General features: G+C 45.2%; 1 protein-coding gene across 3 annotated transcripts in view; it reads left to right on the top strand.

Moving 5' to 3' along the window:
• TOMM20 (translocase of outer mitochondrial membrane 20) overlaps positions 1-18,757 on the top strand; it is a 50,202-nt gene that overhangs the window by 25,715 nt on the left and 5,730 nt on the right. The window contains exons 1-3 of one of the 3 annotated variants that reach the window (XM_027657251.1): positions 13,074-13,647; positions 13,798-13,962; positions 14,557-14,638. The exons of 1 other annotated variant lie outside the window; for it this stretch is intronic. In XM_027657251.1, the coding sequence (XP_027513052.1) occupies positions 13,527-13,647; positions 13,798-13,962; positions 14,557-14,638 (368 nt within the window). In that variant the 5' untranslated portion in view covers positions 13,074-13,526. Of the gene's footprint in view, positions 1-12,651; positions 12,735-12,832; positions 12,937-13,073; positions 13,648-13,797; positions 13,963-14,556; positions 14,639-18,757 lie in introns of those variants that run through there. One more of the 3 variants, XR_003529995.1, reaches the window with a different exon arrangement.

Here is an 18,757-nt window from a genome sequence, read left to right as displayed (position 1 = left end):
CCGTTTTGACCTGTTTCTGGAGGATGGACTGAACGGTTAGGTCACAAACACATTAGGGAGTGTTTCAGCTGTATTTGGGGCCAGTAGCACAGACTTAGATTCTCTGCCTTGGTTTGGTTTATTTGTAATGTTGACAGTAGCTGAACACCAAAAAATAAACACAAGTTTATACTCATGCTTTGCTGGAAAAACTTTCTTGCTGCTGGAAATAACTCTTTTGCCCAACACTAACTCCTTTTTTTTTCATTCAAGCAGTGCTTTGGATATGTTATGCTACTTATACTACATTCAAGCAAGTTCAAGTTCCCAAGAAAGCAGGTTGAAATGTTGCCAACTCTATTAAGTTCTTTCTGTTACACTGAGTCAGCTGCTGTGATTTTACCTTTGCTCTTGGTCAAAGCAGTACACTCTATTACCTTGTTCTTTTTTTAAACATAAGAAATTGCAATACAAGTGTTTGTTCCGTGTGCCTACATTTCCTCCTTCTTCAGTGACAAAAGCAGCACATTGGTTTTGTTATTAATAAGAGAGGTATACCTAGAAGCCCTTGATGTTTGGGCTGTGGATTCCCAAGGGATACACAGCCCAAACATAAAGGGCAAATAAAAATGGGAAGAATAAGTGCTTTTATTTGCACTTATGAACAGGGAACTGAAGTAACCACAATTAAAGGGGTACTTAATTTATTCTTAGTGAAAGGCCAAAGGAAGAAGTCTTCAGTGAGGCTACAAGTAGATCCAGGACCAGCAGATCTCTATTCTGGAGCTCGCTGGCCCCAGCAGTGCTCAGTCCAGCAACCTGTTCCTGGTGCAAGGTGCTCTCAGAGCTTCTGGCTTTCTGCCCCCTCCCCTTGAATAAGAATTCTTGCTGAATTGACAACTACAGTGAGAGGTTGTGGTGACTGCTTGTAGTGATCATTGAAGGCCTCCAGAATTGCAGCTTCTGTAAGCAGGGGGTCATGGCAGATGTTCCCCAAGTGCCTGTCCATGGGAAGAGTTTTGCAGCTCTTACAAGTGAGCTGTAACCTGACTTACCTCCCTTGGCATTTTGAAGTCTGGTGAAACATGATGCATAATGACACTTATTCTGCCTTTGCAAGTAGGAGACTGCCTTTATGCCGAAGTGTCTCATTGGCGAACCTCACCTCAGTGCAAAGAGCTTATTCAGATGTAACCACAAAAATGAGGACTGGCTAAATGATGCCTCTGACTGAAAGGATCCACTGAAGCTCATTATAATGATCTTAATTACTTCCAATTCAGCTGTGTCTGTGATATCAGAGTGCAAAGGTAATTATGGAAATACTAAATACTATTATTATTTGATATTAGTGACAGGGTGGAGGCGAGACCTGGTGAGTCCTTCCCCCATCTGGCTTAGAGAGGAAATGAGGGTTACCCTTTCTCTCCCCTCCTTTCAAGACCTGAGAAGGAAGGACTGTGCAGGCAGGGTGGAGCCAAGACTCTGCTCCTTCTTCCAGCTGCAGCAACCTTGACTCTTACTTTGCCTGCTTGGTGTCCAGAGGTGGCTCCTTTCCACGTACAGCAAGCTGGGAGAAAGGAGAAATGCACCCACACTACCCTTCCTGCCTCCATCTTAGCAGCAAAGGAAGCAAACATCTTCTCTCTCTGTCCCACACTGGTTTTGCTGGTCTTTCCCTCAGTTTACTCTGTCTTTTCTGTGGCCCTCTGCTACTACCTGATGTTGTTGGATTTTCCCATCATGCTGTCTTCTTAGCTGTGTGATCTCAGCAGGGCTCCACCAGCTCAAGTGCTCCTTGGCTTGCATGGGGTTTCCATTTCCTCTGCATTGGCGGCTCAGACTCTGAGGACAAGGAGGGGGATGTTCAAACCTGGCTTTTAAGGTATCTCAAACCAGATGACCTCCTGAGGTCCCTTCCAGCCTCAATTATTCCTTATTTTAGAGGCCCTGGCTTGCTACTGACATTGTTCTAGCCCGGGAAAGTGCTAACCCTTTGACCCATGCGAAGTTTTTAAGGAAACGGTGATAACTTACGTGGTTAACAATTTGCTGCCTGACTTTTGTGTAGGGCCCAACAGACTATGTGGTCTATAGGAACCCTCTGTGCTGTCAGGGTCTGCAAAGCAAAGCTGCAAGCAGCAGCTTTGCCAGCCCTCCCAGAATATGGGTGAAACAGTGAGAGCACATTCAATTAGCTCTGCTCATTGACCACACCAGCCTGCACTAGGAGAAACCTGTGCGGCTATGAGTCAGACTCAAATGATTACTTGACCCAAAGAAAGGCTTGATGATGCACTGAGGCTGGGACACACCAGCAGTGATTATACAATGATTCACTGCCTGTGCTCTGCCATTCAAAACATCCTCTGTGTTGCACAGGCAGGGCCATTCATCAAGGCTTCAATGAGGAAGTGATGTTTGCACCTTTAGCTGCCACCTTCTCACTGAATCTTTCAGCCACTGCCTCTGGTCAGGCTGACATTGAGGAAGTTTGATGGTAGGGGTAGCTCCTAACACTGCCATGTGACTACAGCTGGACACCTCCTGCTGATAATGTTCACCCTAAGAGGGTTTGGCCAAAGTGTACAGCAGCCAGGCATCCCAGTGTGCCCCCATCGCCATCCTGTGGAAGCACATCATTTATGCTAAACTGAGGAACAGGTGGGAACTCAAAGTTCTTTAATTCTCTGTGCTCCAGCCCGTAATTTGCACATCATTATTCAAAACTTGTAAATTCTTTGTAGAGCTGTTCCCATTTCCATTTTCCCTGCTGTCAGATATGTGGAGCTCACACAGCCCAGACTGCTTCTGTGTTTCTTTTATATAGGGGCACATAGCTTGTCATCTCTTTTCATTTCTCATGCTGCTGTCTATACTTCCGTTTTTCCTCTTACACCCACCTTTTTGTCCTTTGCTCTTCCTCTCCTCCAGATTCCTTCCTGCCAGGTGCGTACACTAGTCATATGGTTTCACCAAAATGGTTAAAATGGTCTGAGTGCGCTGCCTACATCTATCTTGTCCTTATAAATGCTTCCCAAAGCACTGAGCAGGGAAGTCCTCAACACCTGGGAAGGACCATTTTTCCTGACCCAGGAACTGATATTGCTTGTGGCAGCTTATTGGAAGTACTGGTAACATCTGAGGCATGGAAAGTTGACTCATGCTGGCTGGGACTCACAAACGTGTTGGGGCACATGGTTTGTATGGTGCTTTCCCTGCAGCTAGGTTGAGCAACATGTTATTTAACAAGTAAGGCATTACTCAGGGCTCCTAGACCTCGTGTTTTGCCGGTGACAAAGTTGCAAACTTGAAGTACAACAGTCCTGACGTCTTCTGTGTAGTGTAATGGCCAAGCTTCTGCGGAGTTGTGATCCATCCTCTTAGTGCCTGGACATTTTTCAAATTTAAGTCTTCAGCTGTCATGCCTTCTTGCCAGCGATCCTATATGTCTAAATAACTAAGTGAACTATCTCTGGAAAATAACATATCCAATTATTCGTCCTTTCTTCCTGTGGATGAACTGTCTTCAAATTGTCTTTGAAATGTATTTTACATACAGTAGTATTATTTGTGTTTGTCTAAGCATTAGCTGGCTATGGCTTCTCTGTGTGCTCTTGGATATAACTGTGGTTTTAAGTACCGTCCGCTGGTTATTCATAGCGTGCATTTAGTCATACTAATACCAGTCAACCTGGTATTAGTTCTGCTCTCTAAGTGGATGACTAATACTCTTATAAATAGGAGGAATGTGATCTGAAAGGTCACGTGAATGTTCCCAGTGTGAACATATCCCCAAACTATGAGACTTCTCATTCCAGGCCCATGCAAAAAAGAAAATGCTCATTATTAGGAAGAAGAAAAAGGGTTCAAAACCCATTCAAGCAATTTCTCTGCTTTAACTCAAATAATTTGCAACTGTTTGTAGAGCTTTGCATTGCAAAAGGTTTTTGCAATGTTTGCTTCACTCTGCAATCTCTCCTGACCTACTTGGGAACATAAGAATTACTCCATTGGAGCAGTCCTGATCTCTTTCCTGTGCCAGTGCCCTCCCTTGGAACATAACAGGATCTGAATGTTTCTTAAATAGATATGAGAAACATCTTTTAACTTTCTTCCTAACCTCTTTCACATGGGGTTGGAAAGCAAGATAACTTGGATTCCAAAGGAGATGTGAAGAGTGCACAGTACAGGTGTCTGTACTGTCTGAAAACTGACAGCTTTCCTCAGCTCACTACCATAGAGAGAAGATGCTGTGCTGCCCAGGCAGTGGAGGAGGAATGAGGGCCTCTTGCTAATGCAGCCTCCTGAGAGGTCAGGTTTCTCTGCTGGAGAATGCAGGAGGTAAAATGCAAGAGATCAGCCGTGCAAGCACCCACGACTTAATTTTTATCAAATAAAAACAAAATATTTGTCTTCTTCTGCTCTTCTGCCCTTGAAAGGTTTAGTTTATATTCACAGGAATGCAAGGCTAAGGAAGGGAGGACTGATGAACTCAGGACACCCAGCTTCATTTCACGGTTGTGCCAGACTTGCTAAGGGTATGTCTGTAGCATATGCTTAGCCCAGATTTGAGCCCAGTCTATGATCATGCACTGCCTGTTTGGGCAGTTGAAGTCCTCAGCTGGCCTGTGGTACATCCTTGGTCAAGCCTGAGGCCTTCTTTGGCTGGAGCAGCGAGGGAAGGCTCATCATGCTGGGGCTGGGGCAGGAGGGTCCTGCAGAGGCCACATGCCAGGGGCTGGACTGCTGCTGCCACTGTGAAGCCAGCCCAGTGAGGCACCTCTTCTGCTTGCTGCAGTCAAAGTGAAGGAAGACCTTCCAGTGGAGAAACAGGCAACTGTGGCACTATCTTTCCCCCTTGCTACAAGTCAGGTATGCCCAGGTGCTCACCTAGTGGGCTTTGGGCTGGTGGAGCAAAGCAGAGTAAGATGCTCCTGGGGCAGGTCCAGCTCCTAGCTAAGAGGTGGTGCTGGCTGCATCAACACTTCTCTGCTCAGCCTCTTCAGTGTCAGATGTGATGGTTTAAGCCACCTGTCACCAAAGTTAGTTTGACTTTATACTGGAACAAAGTGGAGCCTGCGTGAGAGGCTCGGAGTTGTGTCCTGATCAGCAAAGGCAGGTACATTGGGTCACTGGAAAAAGCCTGAGGCACAAGCTTGCTTGGCATGGACCATATCTGTGCTAATAAACCAGGCTGTGCTTTGCTTTGTGACTAAGTAGTAACATTGGCCATGGTGGGACAGATAAACCCTCTTGCCCTCCAAAACCACGTGGCCACATACAGACTACCTATTGCAAACAGTCCTGGTCCATGCTAACTCCTGGGCTGTGCTTGGGAACAGTTTGGGAGAGTGTGGTTGGCTTGGGCCAAAACTGTACCTATGACTGCACTAAGATCTGGAAAGATGGATGGTTAAGCTCCCCTACTCGTGCCCTGATTCACTGGCTTGATTTTCTGCTCTAGATGCTGCCAGTCTGGCTGGTGTCAGACAAGTTACCTAATGTATGACATAAGGAAGAGAAGACTCTTCCAGCTTCATTTCTAGCCTTTGACCCTTAAAGCCCTCTCTCACATGGGGATAAGAGTGCATCTGTACCTACAGAGTAAGGGAGACTGCCAGATTTGGATACATTGGGCAAGTAGGGTGTAGTTAAAGTCTAAATTCACTGCAGTGGTTTATAGAAATTTGATTCACTGAAGAGTTGGGTCTGTGGTATATACATGCCATGAAGATGGTATTCCCCATTCACAGACATATTGTAATTTTGTCCATGCTTATTATGCAGTTACAGAAATGCATTAGCATTAAAGTACGTGGGCTAAAAGCAGTAACTTGTGTTCTATATTCTTCTCCTTCCAGCCTTTGTCTTGACTTTAGGTTGCAGATTAGAAAGGACAGCTGAGGATCTGGGTCCTCACAAGCAGTCTATACATAGTCAAGGAGTCCCAGATATTTGACAGACTATATATGATGTTTCTTTCTGAGCACACAACATGTTTCCTTACTTCAGCAGTCTCTGAGGCTTGATTTGAGTGGAAGATAGGACAGGATGCTTGCTGAGAAGTGCATATGCAGGTCTTATGAAACAGTGAGTGTGTCTGTGTGTGTGCATTAAAATAACAGGGCAGAGGTGACTGCCATATATTATTTATCTGCTGGCTCAGATTTATCTGCCTGCCTTAGGGATTCCTGGCTCTTATCCCTCAGATTTTGTTCCTAGGAAACATTTCAGTTTGAACTGTGTTTGCGGATGTTCTCCTATGGCTAGAAGGGCTGAGTTTAAACTGAAATAATTTAAACTGAAATAATTTAACCTGAAATCAAATGTCCCACCCAGTTTATTTTAGGTGTGCCAATATTTGTTTGCTTGTGAGTGCATCTGGATTTCTCTTCTCCCTTGGTCAGCTGCAGAAGCATTTTTCTTATTGATGTCAAGTATGTGGTAGTTGTAAGGGCAGGCCTTGTTTGTGGCTAATGGCCAGCTAACAATAGATAGTGATAAAAACGTAGAAAAAGATAGGAAAAAAGGAATGGATAGTATAATTACACCTGATAAAGATCGCAACACAATGTGTGATATATAGACATTTGAAATCTTCATGCATAAATACATAAAACATTCAAGATGTGGAATCGGGTTCTTTCACAGAGCAGCTACAATTACATAAAGAAACTAAAAAGGATTTTTTCATACTGTAGTGCTGGCAATCAGAGCCTCCTCTCTGACTGCACCTGGGAGAAGATTGTGTTAGGTGTGAGCAGAATAAATGATCCGTTCATAAGCAGCATGGCAGACACCTGTGTAGCACCTCACTGCAGCACCTTCCTATGCTGCCTGCATGTCAGGCATCATGACTAGTCAAAAGCAGACCTAATTACAGTAGATCTTGAGCAAGATCCTCAGAGGTGACTGTTGGAAAAATGCATTTACATGTTCCACATAGATCTCTTTTCAGTGCTGTTCAAATCTTGCTCTCTTCACTTGGACAAACGCAGACCTGGTTTTGCACATTGCAGGGTGGTTGCACCTCTGAGCAGGAGCCATTTTGCAAATGAGGAAGAAGCAGCAGCACCTACCCTATCCCCGAGCCACTGTCTCCCTCCAGGGTTCGAGAAAACCAGAAAGCAAGCCCCAAAGCTTTCTCCTTTTCCACTATGACACAACAGAACAAAACAGGATTTCCTTTGAAGCAGTAACAGGACAGGCTTTGCAGCATTCTTACAAGGGCGAATTTAGATGCCAGAGAGTGGAATTTGCAAATGCATTTCCCTTCCTACACCTTTTCTTTTTCATCTCCATAAATCTGTGTCAGTTTCTAAAGAACCTATTTTGGGGGGGAGAAAAGGGAGACAGAACAAGTGATGAGCTATTCAGAGCTAAAAGAAGAGATTCATGCTGCCAGAGGTAAGACTGTAGAAAAATGTGTCAGTGTAGCAGATGATAGTTCTCCTCTCTTAATGCCTCTCCTGAAGCATCAAGGTCTATGTGTTTCTGAAAAGGGCTGTGCATCTCAGAGGTAGTCTATGAACTGCATGTTGAAATGGTTGCCATGGCAGTGACTGACTATAAGTTAGAGAGCGTGATTAGCCAGAGTTGGCCTAAATAGCTGAAGGGAAGGAAATAAGAAAGAAAGGGATTAAAAAAAGGCCGAGGACTTTCTGTTATTTCTAATACAGATCCATCAGCATTAGACTGTGCCAGGACGAAGAGGCAGTGCTGATGGAGAGGATCTTGCAGAAGCATGCTCCACACCACAGCCCTGGAGGCACAAGCTGCCAGGGCACCTTCTGTCCCTTAACAATGTGCCAGTGCAGCAGCTGCACCTCAGTGAAGGGCCATTAGCAGTCCTGTTAGTGTGGATTTGGTGAAATGGTACTTCTCCAGAGTCGGAGGCGAGGCCAGGGCTCTGCTTGGCCTTCAGCGACCCAAAGAGAACAGACACAGCGCTCTCCTGGCTGCTGTGGGGTTTAGCCACATTGGAAATGTGGGAGACTGGCCTGCAGAGAGATTGCAAGGCTTGCCCAAGTGACACAGAAGGCTGCTAGCCTGGGTGGGGTGTTCATTGGCAAAATCTCTATCCCTAGAGCCATTCCAGTTCTTCTAGCTCACTAACCCACATCTGCTTGAAGCATGCCTGTGAAAGGTATCCCATCTTCATTTGGAGCCTGTGAATTAGAGAACACAGCCTTTCTTGTTAATTCACTGCAGTAGCTCGTTAAAAAAATAATTGTACCTTATATCTCATTTAAATGTGTATGATATTAACATTCAGCCTCTGGTGCATGCTGTGTTATTCTCTGCTATATGAAAAAAAAATCACTTCTCAGGATCCTGTGGGTTTTTGCAGTGAAGATTTCTTATGCACTAGAGTCACTTTCAAGCTTGTTTTTTGAAGAAGTGAAGAAGCCGAATTCTTTCTCTCAAAGGATTTTTCTTTTAGATCTTCTCAGGGAAAAGTGGAAGAGTGGGAGACTAAGGTAAAGGTGTCTCAATACCAGGTCCAGATAGAGAAACGTCCTCTCTAGGAGCTGTACAGTGCCACATTAGAGGACCAGATGCCCAGTGTAAAATCAATAAAAGACATATATGCAAGCAGAGAGCATGCAGCTAGATGTTTGCAGAAGCAGAACGTGTTAGCCTGATTTTCTTCTCTTATAGCTTTCTAAAATAGAGAAGTTTAATTTACATTAGCCTAAAGTGGTTCTGCTCTTAGTCCTTTGAGTGAGATAAGATATGAATCTACTTAGGCCAATCGATAACATATGACCACTTATGAAGGGTATTCTCCTTGCCTCATGTCCTAAGGGATCTGTAGGTTCCTCCTTCAAGAGGAGTACAAACCAGCAGTACTTACTGTGGTTAATAGGCGTCTCTTTTGGCTGGCAGAGCTGGGATGGGAGAGATCAGATCATATGGCCTGCAATTTAGGAGGAAGAAAAGAAAAACCCACAAGACACCTAGTTGCCCTGCAATCAAGTTGGCTTTTGCTGTTATTTGCACGAGTCTCTTCCACTTCTTCTATCTCCTAAATCCTTGTCATTCAGGTTTGAGAGCTAGGACTATCTTCTTTGGCACCAAGTCAACGATACGTTTTTTAGCACCAGCAGCCATTCATATTTTACATTACTGTTCCTCTCTGTTCCTTTCAAGCAATAATCGTAAATATCTGCTTTCATTCCTAGAGTGCCTTTCATCCCAAGGGCTCCCAAAGTACTTTCCAAACTTAACAAGCTTATTGTAGAGTACTCCTTTAAAAAGGGTGAAACTTGCTTCCCATTAAATCCTGATTTTGGGGAGGAAAACACTGAATTATGTCTTCAATACGTGAGAGAGCCTTTGCAGCTGTTATTTACTGTACATGTTCCCTTATGAAAAAAGTTTGCTTCTTGCTTCTCCATCCTCCTGTCTCCTGAGCTTAATCCAGCAGTGCTCAGTTACCTGGGGAAGAAGAGTGCAAGTAAGAGAGATGATCATCCCCTATGATCTGAGGAAGTGCTTTTTTTCTGGAATCGTATTGCTGTTCTCAACAGTTTCTTCTGACAACTCCATTTCCATCCAGTCTATTTTCTCTTTATTGGGGCAAATGTGCTATGGCAGAGTTGAATGTCTTGTGGCTTTAGCCAGAGAGATCAACATCCACAGCTGGGCTATGCTACAGATCATGTGAGAAGCTGTAGTCCTCTTCCGGACAAAGTCAGCTGGCCTAATTTAAGTCACATTCCCCTGCAATCAAAGCAAAGCCAATTGCTTTGCACTGAAATGAATCACGACCTTTGAAATGGTCCTTTATTTGGCTCATCTGTGGGAGCAATAATCCAGAAGAAAAGATTGTTACTGGTAATTTCTGAACTGAAGAATTTGTTTCCTAATGAATCATATGATTAATTTTAGGGCAGCCTGAATCTGACCAGTGTCAATTTGTTTTCATTGCTTTCAAGAGGACTCAGGATGATGGGACCTGTCCATCTCATGGATGCTGCTGTGTGGGAAAGTGGTCTCTTCTCTGCTTGGCTGAGAGAGGCCCGGGTCAGACACACAAACTCTCATTGCTTTTCTGAGGACATACCAAGAGTCTGTGGTAGAAGTGGGAACAAAAGTCCTATCTCTGGTTCAGCGCTTCAACCGCACAAACACAGTCTATCAATATAGATAGGTTTAGATGAAAGATACATCAAAGCATATTTTTGGCTGCTGCCTTCAGAAGTAGTACTAAATCTCCTGGGGGAATGCAAGAAGTGAGATATGATCCAAGCATCAAAATCCCCATCTTCTTACTGTCTCTCCTCCTCTCTCACACTGGTTGGGTTCACAAGGAAGCCCTTTCTTGAGATTGTTGTGTCATCTATTCCCATCAGTAGATTTTGGTTCAGAAATGCATTTTTGCTCTTTCCCAACAAAATGCTGCCTGTTTCAACACTAACTCTGAAGATCTGTAAGTTGGCAAAGGATCCAAAAAGAATCATGAACCAGCAGTTACAGTTTACATTGGCCACCTTGTGTAAATCCTGATATTAGCATTTCTGAAAGGATTCATTCATCACTGAAAAGAGATTTGTACCTGTGAATAAGAGCTTGCCTGGGAGAGCCTGTGTGCTTCCTCTCCTCTATCAACAAAGCTTACCAACATGAAAAGATGGTTTTGCAATGGATGTTAATGCATACCTATTATTTCAGGATGAGACTTTTCAGCCACTGAAAATATTCCATGTCTATTTCTGATGGTGTAATGAAATCATCAGTAAAATTAAAGAAAAGTCTTACCTATTTTCATGTGTCATGTTTGCTTGTTTGTTTGTTCATGGACCCGAATATATATATTTAGAGTTTCTCTCTTGGGCCTTTTTTTTTAAACTAAAATCCTGTGATACAACCTCAAGCCCAGTGGTTAGATCTCATGTCATGTAAAATCAAGTCAACCTGCACTAGAAAGAACAGCTTAGTAAAACATTCTGCCTGTTCCAAACTATGACCTCTTCTGGGGATGTCAGTGAAATAAACACACTTTTATGAAGTACCCTTAAGTTTTCCTTACCTCCTGCTGTTTGTCACACTTGTTGCAATTTGCCTTAAATTAGCTGATTTCACACCAAGGTTCATGGTGCTGTTTTGTTGAAAAAAGAGGTTGGTACATTCTGCACTGGCCCAGCTGGCATGCCATGAGCCATGGCTCATAGATGGAAAAGGGCCCCTGAATGGACAGCAGCCAGCGTTTGTTCTGCCCTCATACTGCAGGTCAGGGTCTCTAAGCAGTGGTGGACACATAACAACAGCATTTGTGAGGGAGACAAAAATGTGGGATGTCTCTGCGGGATGGCTACATTTTGACTAGGATTCCTTGGGATTCTGCAGGATGAAGATCAAACTCTTTTTCAGGTATGTCACTGTGTTAAAACATCTAACATGACATTTTTCTTTTAGACTGCTTCACTTCTCAGCTGGAAGCAGCTGAGGGCTACTAGGACTGTTCCTGGACACTCACACAGCTCCTGGCACAGTACGGTGTCAGTTCTGGCAGGAGACAGGCCATTGCTGCAATCTGAATGCCCATTTTTTAAAAAAAATAAAATCTGGAAGGTAACCTGCTTGCAAGTGCCCCTTTCATGCAAAAGATGATGATTTGTGAGCACTGTGTTTGTAAAGCAGAGGAAGAAAGCAAGAGTGAATGAAATGAGACACCAAGGACTAACCTGCTCCCTTCCATGGGAAGGTCTGTGGGAGAGGCGTGACACTCCTAGTGGAGTTTCTTCTCAACCCTTTAAATTGTCAAGCAGGGGAAGCTGGGCCAATGACAGATAAGGAACCATGAGGGTAATCCCTGCACCCAGAAAGGTAATATTTGCTGCCTCCCCGGGGCTGTAGTGTGACCGTGCAGCTCTGTTGCATGCAGGGAGCGGAAATAACACCAGGAATCTCTAAAGGGGCAAGTGGGTACGTAACAGGACAGTGATGCACATAAGCAATTTCACTGTAAATGGTTGGAGAAGAGATGCCTGGTCTGCAACAGGCAAACACTTCTCTGCACAGAACCAGAAAAATTTCCCTTCAATCTGGGACAGATTGCCAGCAATCTCAAATGCAATCTTCACGGTGTTACTTCCAAAGATGAAACAAGGGTATTATGGACACTTGCCACTGAGGCAGGTATCTTTAAATAGAGCTGCGAATTGCCTGGTTTAATGCTAACAAACCTTAATGGTGAAGAACACAAGACAGGTAGCAGCACTCATATAGCGTAATGTGATGGCTGATATAAGTGTGAGTCATTCTAACCAGGGGCTTTAGTATAGGAAGTCAAATAAAAGATATAAAAACAAATCTAGGTTTTTTTCCTTCCCAGTGAAGGTCACTGCCAGGAATAGCATGGGAAATAATTAATGGAGGAAGAAACGTTCCCCTCAACTTAGAAGTATTGTTTTGCTTTACAGTTTTGTTCTCTTTGGACTCCCATAACAAACACCAGTGAACACGCAGGTCCTTTCTCCCTGAAGCCGCTGACGGATGTCCCACCCTGGGTAGTGAATGCAAGGGACCATGTGTGCAGTGCTTACGGAGTCTGTTAATGGGTGTCCTGCTCCCTGGCAGTCCACCCACCAGGCAATACACTGAATGGGCCTGTGAGACTGAATGGGGCTCTACGTAATGGCAGCCAATTTTCCTGGTCAACAGGGAGGCGCGGTGCCAAGGCTGTGTGTGAGAGCCTGCTGCTGGGAGGATTTACCCTTTTTCCTCTGTTCCTGAGCCCTGGGGAGGTGAGTTATCTTTTCAGACCTGTCACAGGTCCTGCTCCCTCAGTTCCTATGCTTCGTGTGGGAGGACATGGATGACACAATGACCATTGCTCTTGCAGTGGCATGGACTGTTCTCTGCTCATCCTGCAGAGACCTGGGATGCTCTGGGCTACTCATTTGCTCCCTGTGACCAGCATTGCACTTACACTGTTCAAAGATAAGGGGAAGCCACACAGCTGTGCCTGTGGGTGCAGTGTGCATGCAACGCTACCTGGGGCAGAAGTGTTCCACAGTGTAGCCCATCTGCTGTGCAGGAGTGCTGTGCTACAGTCTGATTCTCTTTCCTCAAAGTGCCCTTTGAGTGGGGACAGATGAGGAGAGGAGTGAGTGCTTCTGCTTCATGTCACCACCCTACAGGCTGGAAACCAAGGAGCTCCAGGGGTCCAAGGGGCTGCTGATCCCTGGGGCTCTGCTTTGTTTTCTTCCAGGAGGCTATAGCAGGGAGAAATGCTGGTGGAAAGCTCTGAGCTTTGCACTGCTGACTAAAATCTTCTGCATGTGACTCTGTCCCATCTGCCACAAAGGACTGTTCACATTTTCCATTCTTGACTCTATGTGGCTGTTCTGAACATCGCAGGTTATCTGTGCACAAACCAGCTGTCTTTCCTACTGCTTGGCTCTTGATAGCTGACCAGCCTTCATCACTGCTCAGCGCCCATGCCAGGGTCACTAAGGCAGTTAGCACAGTGTTAAGATACATTTATTTTTTCTTTTGGGAGCCCAGTAGGTAAGAGTTCGGATTCTCCTTCTCTCATGAGGTTACTGACTCCGCATTGGATCTTTAGAGGTAGGAGCACTGCAGAAGTCCTGAGTATCCTGGAGCTCCCATATAGCACAGGAAAAACCTATTATGGGAAAGCTGCTAATAGCAGAGGTAAGCTCTTACCCAAATTTTCCACTGATGTTACAGACTCTGGAGAATCAGCTTGTTTCAGCCAGGTTCCCAAACTGCTTTTTGGTGTTTATCCAAAACAAGCCTGTGCATTGACATTTCCTATCCCAAAACTGTCTAATCAAATTAAAGGAATGAACCCAGTTGCACAGATGCTGCTCCACTATGCTTCTACAACTGGAGCGGGGCCAGAACACAAGCCCAGCTCAACTTCCCTCTTCTCCCCCAAAAAGAGCCATACGAGGACACTGAAGCTCAGTCCAGATCTAACTTTCACAGCCAACCCCTTTCTGTGTGGTGAGTAAAATCCTAATGCAGAAAGCTTTAAAGCACTTCAGAAACGTGGCTATGTGTAACTGTTGGGCATTTGACCAGTAAGGTTCATAATGCTGTTCAGTTTGGAGTATTTGGGTTACAAAAATCCATCCCATAAGGATGGTCTGTCACTTGCATGTCTTCATGTTGACTTAAAGCTGGGCCCTTTCGTTTTGCATGGTTTCTCTCTTTCCAAGGCATGTGTGTTGCTCTTCTAGCCGTCTCCTTATGGTGATGAGACTTGGGGCCACACATTCTGTAATCTGGGATTTTCACAGATGCTGCTCTTTGGAATGGTTGCCAGAGGTGCTGAGTTGGGTGGGATGACCTGTTGCTCTCAGGTTTATTTCTTTAGAGCATCTCTAACAGGAAAGACTGTAAGATATATAATTAAAATACTTCTAGATTACCAAGTCTTGTCTTGTCAAACTTCTTGTTATGACTCCTTGTGAATGTGACATTTGTGAGCTGTTTTACCACAGCTTTTAATCACTTTTTGGTGAGAAAAGAAGTTATGTAATTCAAGCTTTTCCTTCTTCCTTCTCTTTTTTGCACTCAGATTTACCATATTTGCAGATAAACTGTGCCTATGTCAGCAGCTGGTGTGGTGCAGCAGGAAGCAGATCCACAGAGGTGGCTGTTTTGTGCCAAGGACTTGGTATGTCAGGGGATTTACACCAGTTCACTGGTTTGCCTCAGTTCTGATTCCCAGGGACCAGACGCTCATTAGAGGTTGGAGTGCAGGAGTTATGCTCCTGGGGTCCATCTCCTGGTTTCCTTTCACTCAAAGGGAATTCAGTTTGAAAATTGCTCCCTGACATAAAGCAAAATGTGGCAAGTGGGACAAACAGGGCATGTGCCTCACGAACTCACTCCTGATACAAATTAAAACAAGGACATAGAAAGACCTGTCAAGAGACCTTGGTCAGCGACATCACTTGAGGTCCCACATGGTTTGTATGTGTGGCAAATGGGTCAGTTCATTGGCTAGTGAAATAGCTGTTTTTCTTGTCTGAGCAGCTCTCTTACTCTTTTTTGGATATAGCTGCTAATCTATTCTTCTCTCCTCGCACACTTCCCCAGCCTTCCCTTTTGCCAAATCCTCACTAAGCATATATATATATATATATGTGTGTGTGTGTGTAGGCAGTCATGTCTGCTGCCGGGATTTCCTCCCAAACAATACCTGTTGTGCTGGCCACAGCGGTTCTCTTGGTTCCCATGCTCACAGCAGTTTGAGTTTCCTGCTGGCTCAGCAGCAAGACTTTCAGGGCTTTTTATACTTATTCTTCTTTGGGAGCCAAGCGGAGGAGCGCAGTTTGCCTGTGAATAGTGAGCTGGCTGGGCAGGCAGCAGGAAGCTTGCATACTAAACCGTGTGAACTTTGAGGAGGGGAGGAAGGGGGCTGCGGGCTGCTGGCTGGGCTTCACGAGGCGTTTGCTGCAGCCCTCTGCCTTATAAACTCATCATCTCAGCATAGGGATGCTCTTTGCCAAAGGAACAATAATATCTGTAAAATGGCAGTGGGAAGAAGCGAGAGAGAGGAAAATGGAATTATAGAGAAAACAGGAGGAGGGATTGGAAAGTGGAGAAGAGTGAGGAGGCTTGGGTTTTAATTATTCATACGAAAACTTGTGCATGGGTTCCCTACACGTAGAGATGCCACTGCACTACTGGGCTCACAGGCCCTCTTGTTCACTCCCTTGCTGCCACGACAGTGGCCACACCATCATCTTTGGGTAGGGGCAGCTTTTCTGTATTTCTCAGACAAAGTCAAAAGCAGAGAAATTAAAGCATACTTCTCTCTTCCCCCTGCACAACCCCTGTACTCCTTTCTGTTGCTGTGAGCAAAAATTAATAAGTGGGTTCCCATTCACAAGGACCAGGAATCATGGTGTGTCTATGAAAGAGTGGTTTGAAGAGCAGCACTGTGAAACACCAGTGCCTGCTTGTCAGTCACAGGCAAAATCATCCCTGGAACAGGGAGACAGGTGTTTTGTCAGCTGCTGTGGCTCTGCTGCAGATGCAAGCATGCTGGGGGCATTCTTGGGAAAGAGTGGGAAGCGGGAAGGGAAGGGACCTATCTGCCTGCAGACCTGTTCCCTGCTACCTACTCATGTCTGCATAAACAAATGGGGAATAGGTTGTGCCTGTGCTTTGAAAATGGAGTGGCAGAGGATCACACATACTGCACAGATGCTTCCTGAGCAAGAGTGGCCTGATAGAGGTATGGTGCCATGGTGTGTACTGGTGGGATGGCCCTATGCAGGGAGAGCCTCTGTGTGTGTGTGATGTAGAGGTGGAAATGCTCAGCAGAGTGACAGACTGGGAGAGGGGATGAGGCTCGGCTCGGTTAGTTCATGCCGTAGTGTCATTGTGAAGTGATGAGACCTTCCTGACCCAATCTGAAATAACGACTCACAGCTTTCCCTTTTTTTGATAGCACCCTTCATTGAGGGTGCCCATTACTCCAGGCTCTAAGTAATCCACAGATGCACAATAAACCTGAAAAGCTGGGGCCCATGCTCCCCTACCCAGCTCAGCAGCACTCTGTGCCTGGCTCCCAACTGAGCCCTGAGCAATGCAACAGGTATACTTGGCACCTGCATCCCCATGGTGCCTCTGTAGAATGAGTAGCCTTCCCCAGAGGTCTATGAGTGCTGGGAAAAGGGGGAGATACAGCTCCAGATCCCAGAGTGGGCTCATGGAGAGCCAGTGGAGATCCCAGGGGAGAGTCACCTGCCAAGCTCATTTAGCCTCTGCCCAGGCAGCTTGTGGCAGAGCACAGGCACCTCCAAAGGAAGCAAATCTCTTCACCATGGTCTTCTTAGAAAGTACAAAAGCAGTCACAAATTTGGGGAAATTACCATTGAATTCATGCATTTTCTGTTTCTCCCCTCCTGACTCAGCAGAAGCTCAGTTTAAATTACACGTAGTTGATGACCTTGATGCCTCTGTCTGTTTTTAAGGCTATCCAACGTTTCTTATAAGACTTGTTGCTTGTAAACCCCTGAAAACGTTATCTGTCTACTGCTTAGCTCTTTTTTTTCTGTTCTGAGTATCTGTCTCAGGCTGAATGCATCTGGGAAGCTTCAGCAAAAAACGTTTTTACTTGCTTACAAGAAAGAGATGAGAGAAACAATTTTTTTTCTTCATATTCAAACATGTTCTTAAAGTGATCTGTTGAGAAACTCTAGCACTTTCTGCCTCTGAAGAAGAGGCTTGAAATTTGGCAGATATCAGGAATGTACCTTTGGTTGTTTTTCATGGGGAAAAAAAATAAGTTGAACTGAGAAACCTTAGGAAATAAAAGAAGCCTCAGATCTCAGACACTCAACAGAAACTTTTTAAGAGTTAGAATCTGAATTCTCTGAAGACACTTGCTCAGTGGAAACTTGTTCAAATCCGGTGGCTAAATCACAGATGATGGTGTGGCCGGCACAGAGCAGCCTCCTGCTGCAGGTGCAGAGCAGCAGCTCCTTGACCTTGTTTTTCTGTGCTGGCAGGATCACTGTAGTGCTGGAGATACTCTTGGATGTGCTCCTTTGCTGATACTTAAATGAACATGCAGGAAGGCTGATGTTGACTAGGGCTGGACCTGGCCAAGGGAGGAAGGGAAGGAGAGAGGGAGCCCTACTGCAGCACAAAGGCTGAGGACCCCCTGCCTGGAGAGGGGAACTAATGACAGGTGTTGAAGTAGATGTGGGAGCAGGACCAAAACAGAAGACAGGCTGAAAGGACTGGGAGGGGCAGGAGGAGTCAGATTTGGGAATATATCTCCTCACCAGATCATACCTCCTGCAGAACCTGGGACACAGCCAACCCAGGGATTTCTGTAGCACAGTAGGTGTCTGTTGTCAGCAAATATTTGGGGAAGCTATTGGTGCAGGCTGTGGATGAGTTCTGCCTGCTCCCTCAGCAGAGGTTGTTGGGCTATCAGTATTCCCAGCTAGTCTGCTTTTCAAGCATGATGGAATTAACAGCTGAGAATAAGAGCCAGTTCTGCCAGTGAGTCATGCAGTAGACAGTATGCCACATGATGGGATTCCTGCATTTTTATTTCAGTTTGCCATCTGCAAATCAAGGAGATGACACAAATTTGACGTAGATTGAAAGTATGGGAAGCTGGTAGGGTCAAGCACTGGACAGCTAGAAACGCCTGATTTAACACTACCCTTGCCACCTGAGTCCCATCTGCACAGGCATCATGATAGGGCTGCTTTTAGCTATAGGATCAAATGCATATGTAAATATTTATTTTTCTCCACAACAGCTCTACCTCTTTTAATACCCAGGGGGCAGACAGTTCTTGGCAAGGGAGTGGAGGCTGTATGGGGAAAGGTCTTTGTCCTGCCCAACTGCAGCTGTGCAGGACGAGAGGATCCCTACTTCACCTTCAGGCCACAGCAGACTCCAGCTGTCGGCAATGGGGATGGTAGGCAGCACCTGTGTCCCTGGCCTGCAGCAAGGCCAAAACAGATGGAGTCCTCAGTTAAATTATCTACCAAATTCAAACAAACCCCCATGAGGCAGGTGCAGAGTGAAGCCTTGTATAACTTGTAACTTGACCACAAATGAGAAAACCTAGGACCCTTGCAAAGGCACATCCTCCTTCCCTGGCTCTGTCTATCAGTATCAGCCTCTGAAGACAGAAATGTTTAATCTCTTGATTTGAACAGAGCAAGCTAACATATATCTTCCTAATCTTATTCTAGGAGGCAGTTGAATTATTTTAGCTAAAAATTACCAAAAGAGGCTGCCTGAGGCAGACATCCAG

Source organism: Corapipo altera, unplaced genomic scaffold (genome assembly GCF_003945725.1).
Source record: "Corapipo altera isolate COAL_440 unplaced genomic scaffold, ASM394572v1 2c, whole genome shotgun sequence".
Lineage (NCBI taxonomy): Eukaryota > Metazoa > Chordata > Aves > Passeriformes > Pipridae > Corapipo > Corapipo altera.
The sequence above is the reverse complement of the archived record's forward strand: the minus strand, read 5'-3'. Positions and strand labels throughout refer to the sequence as shown.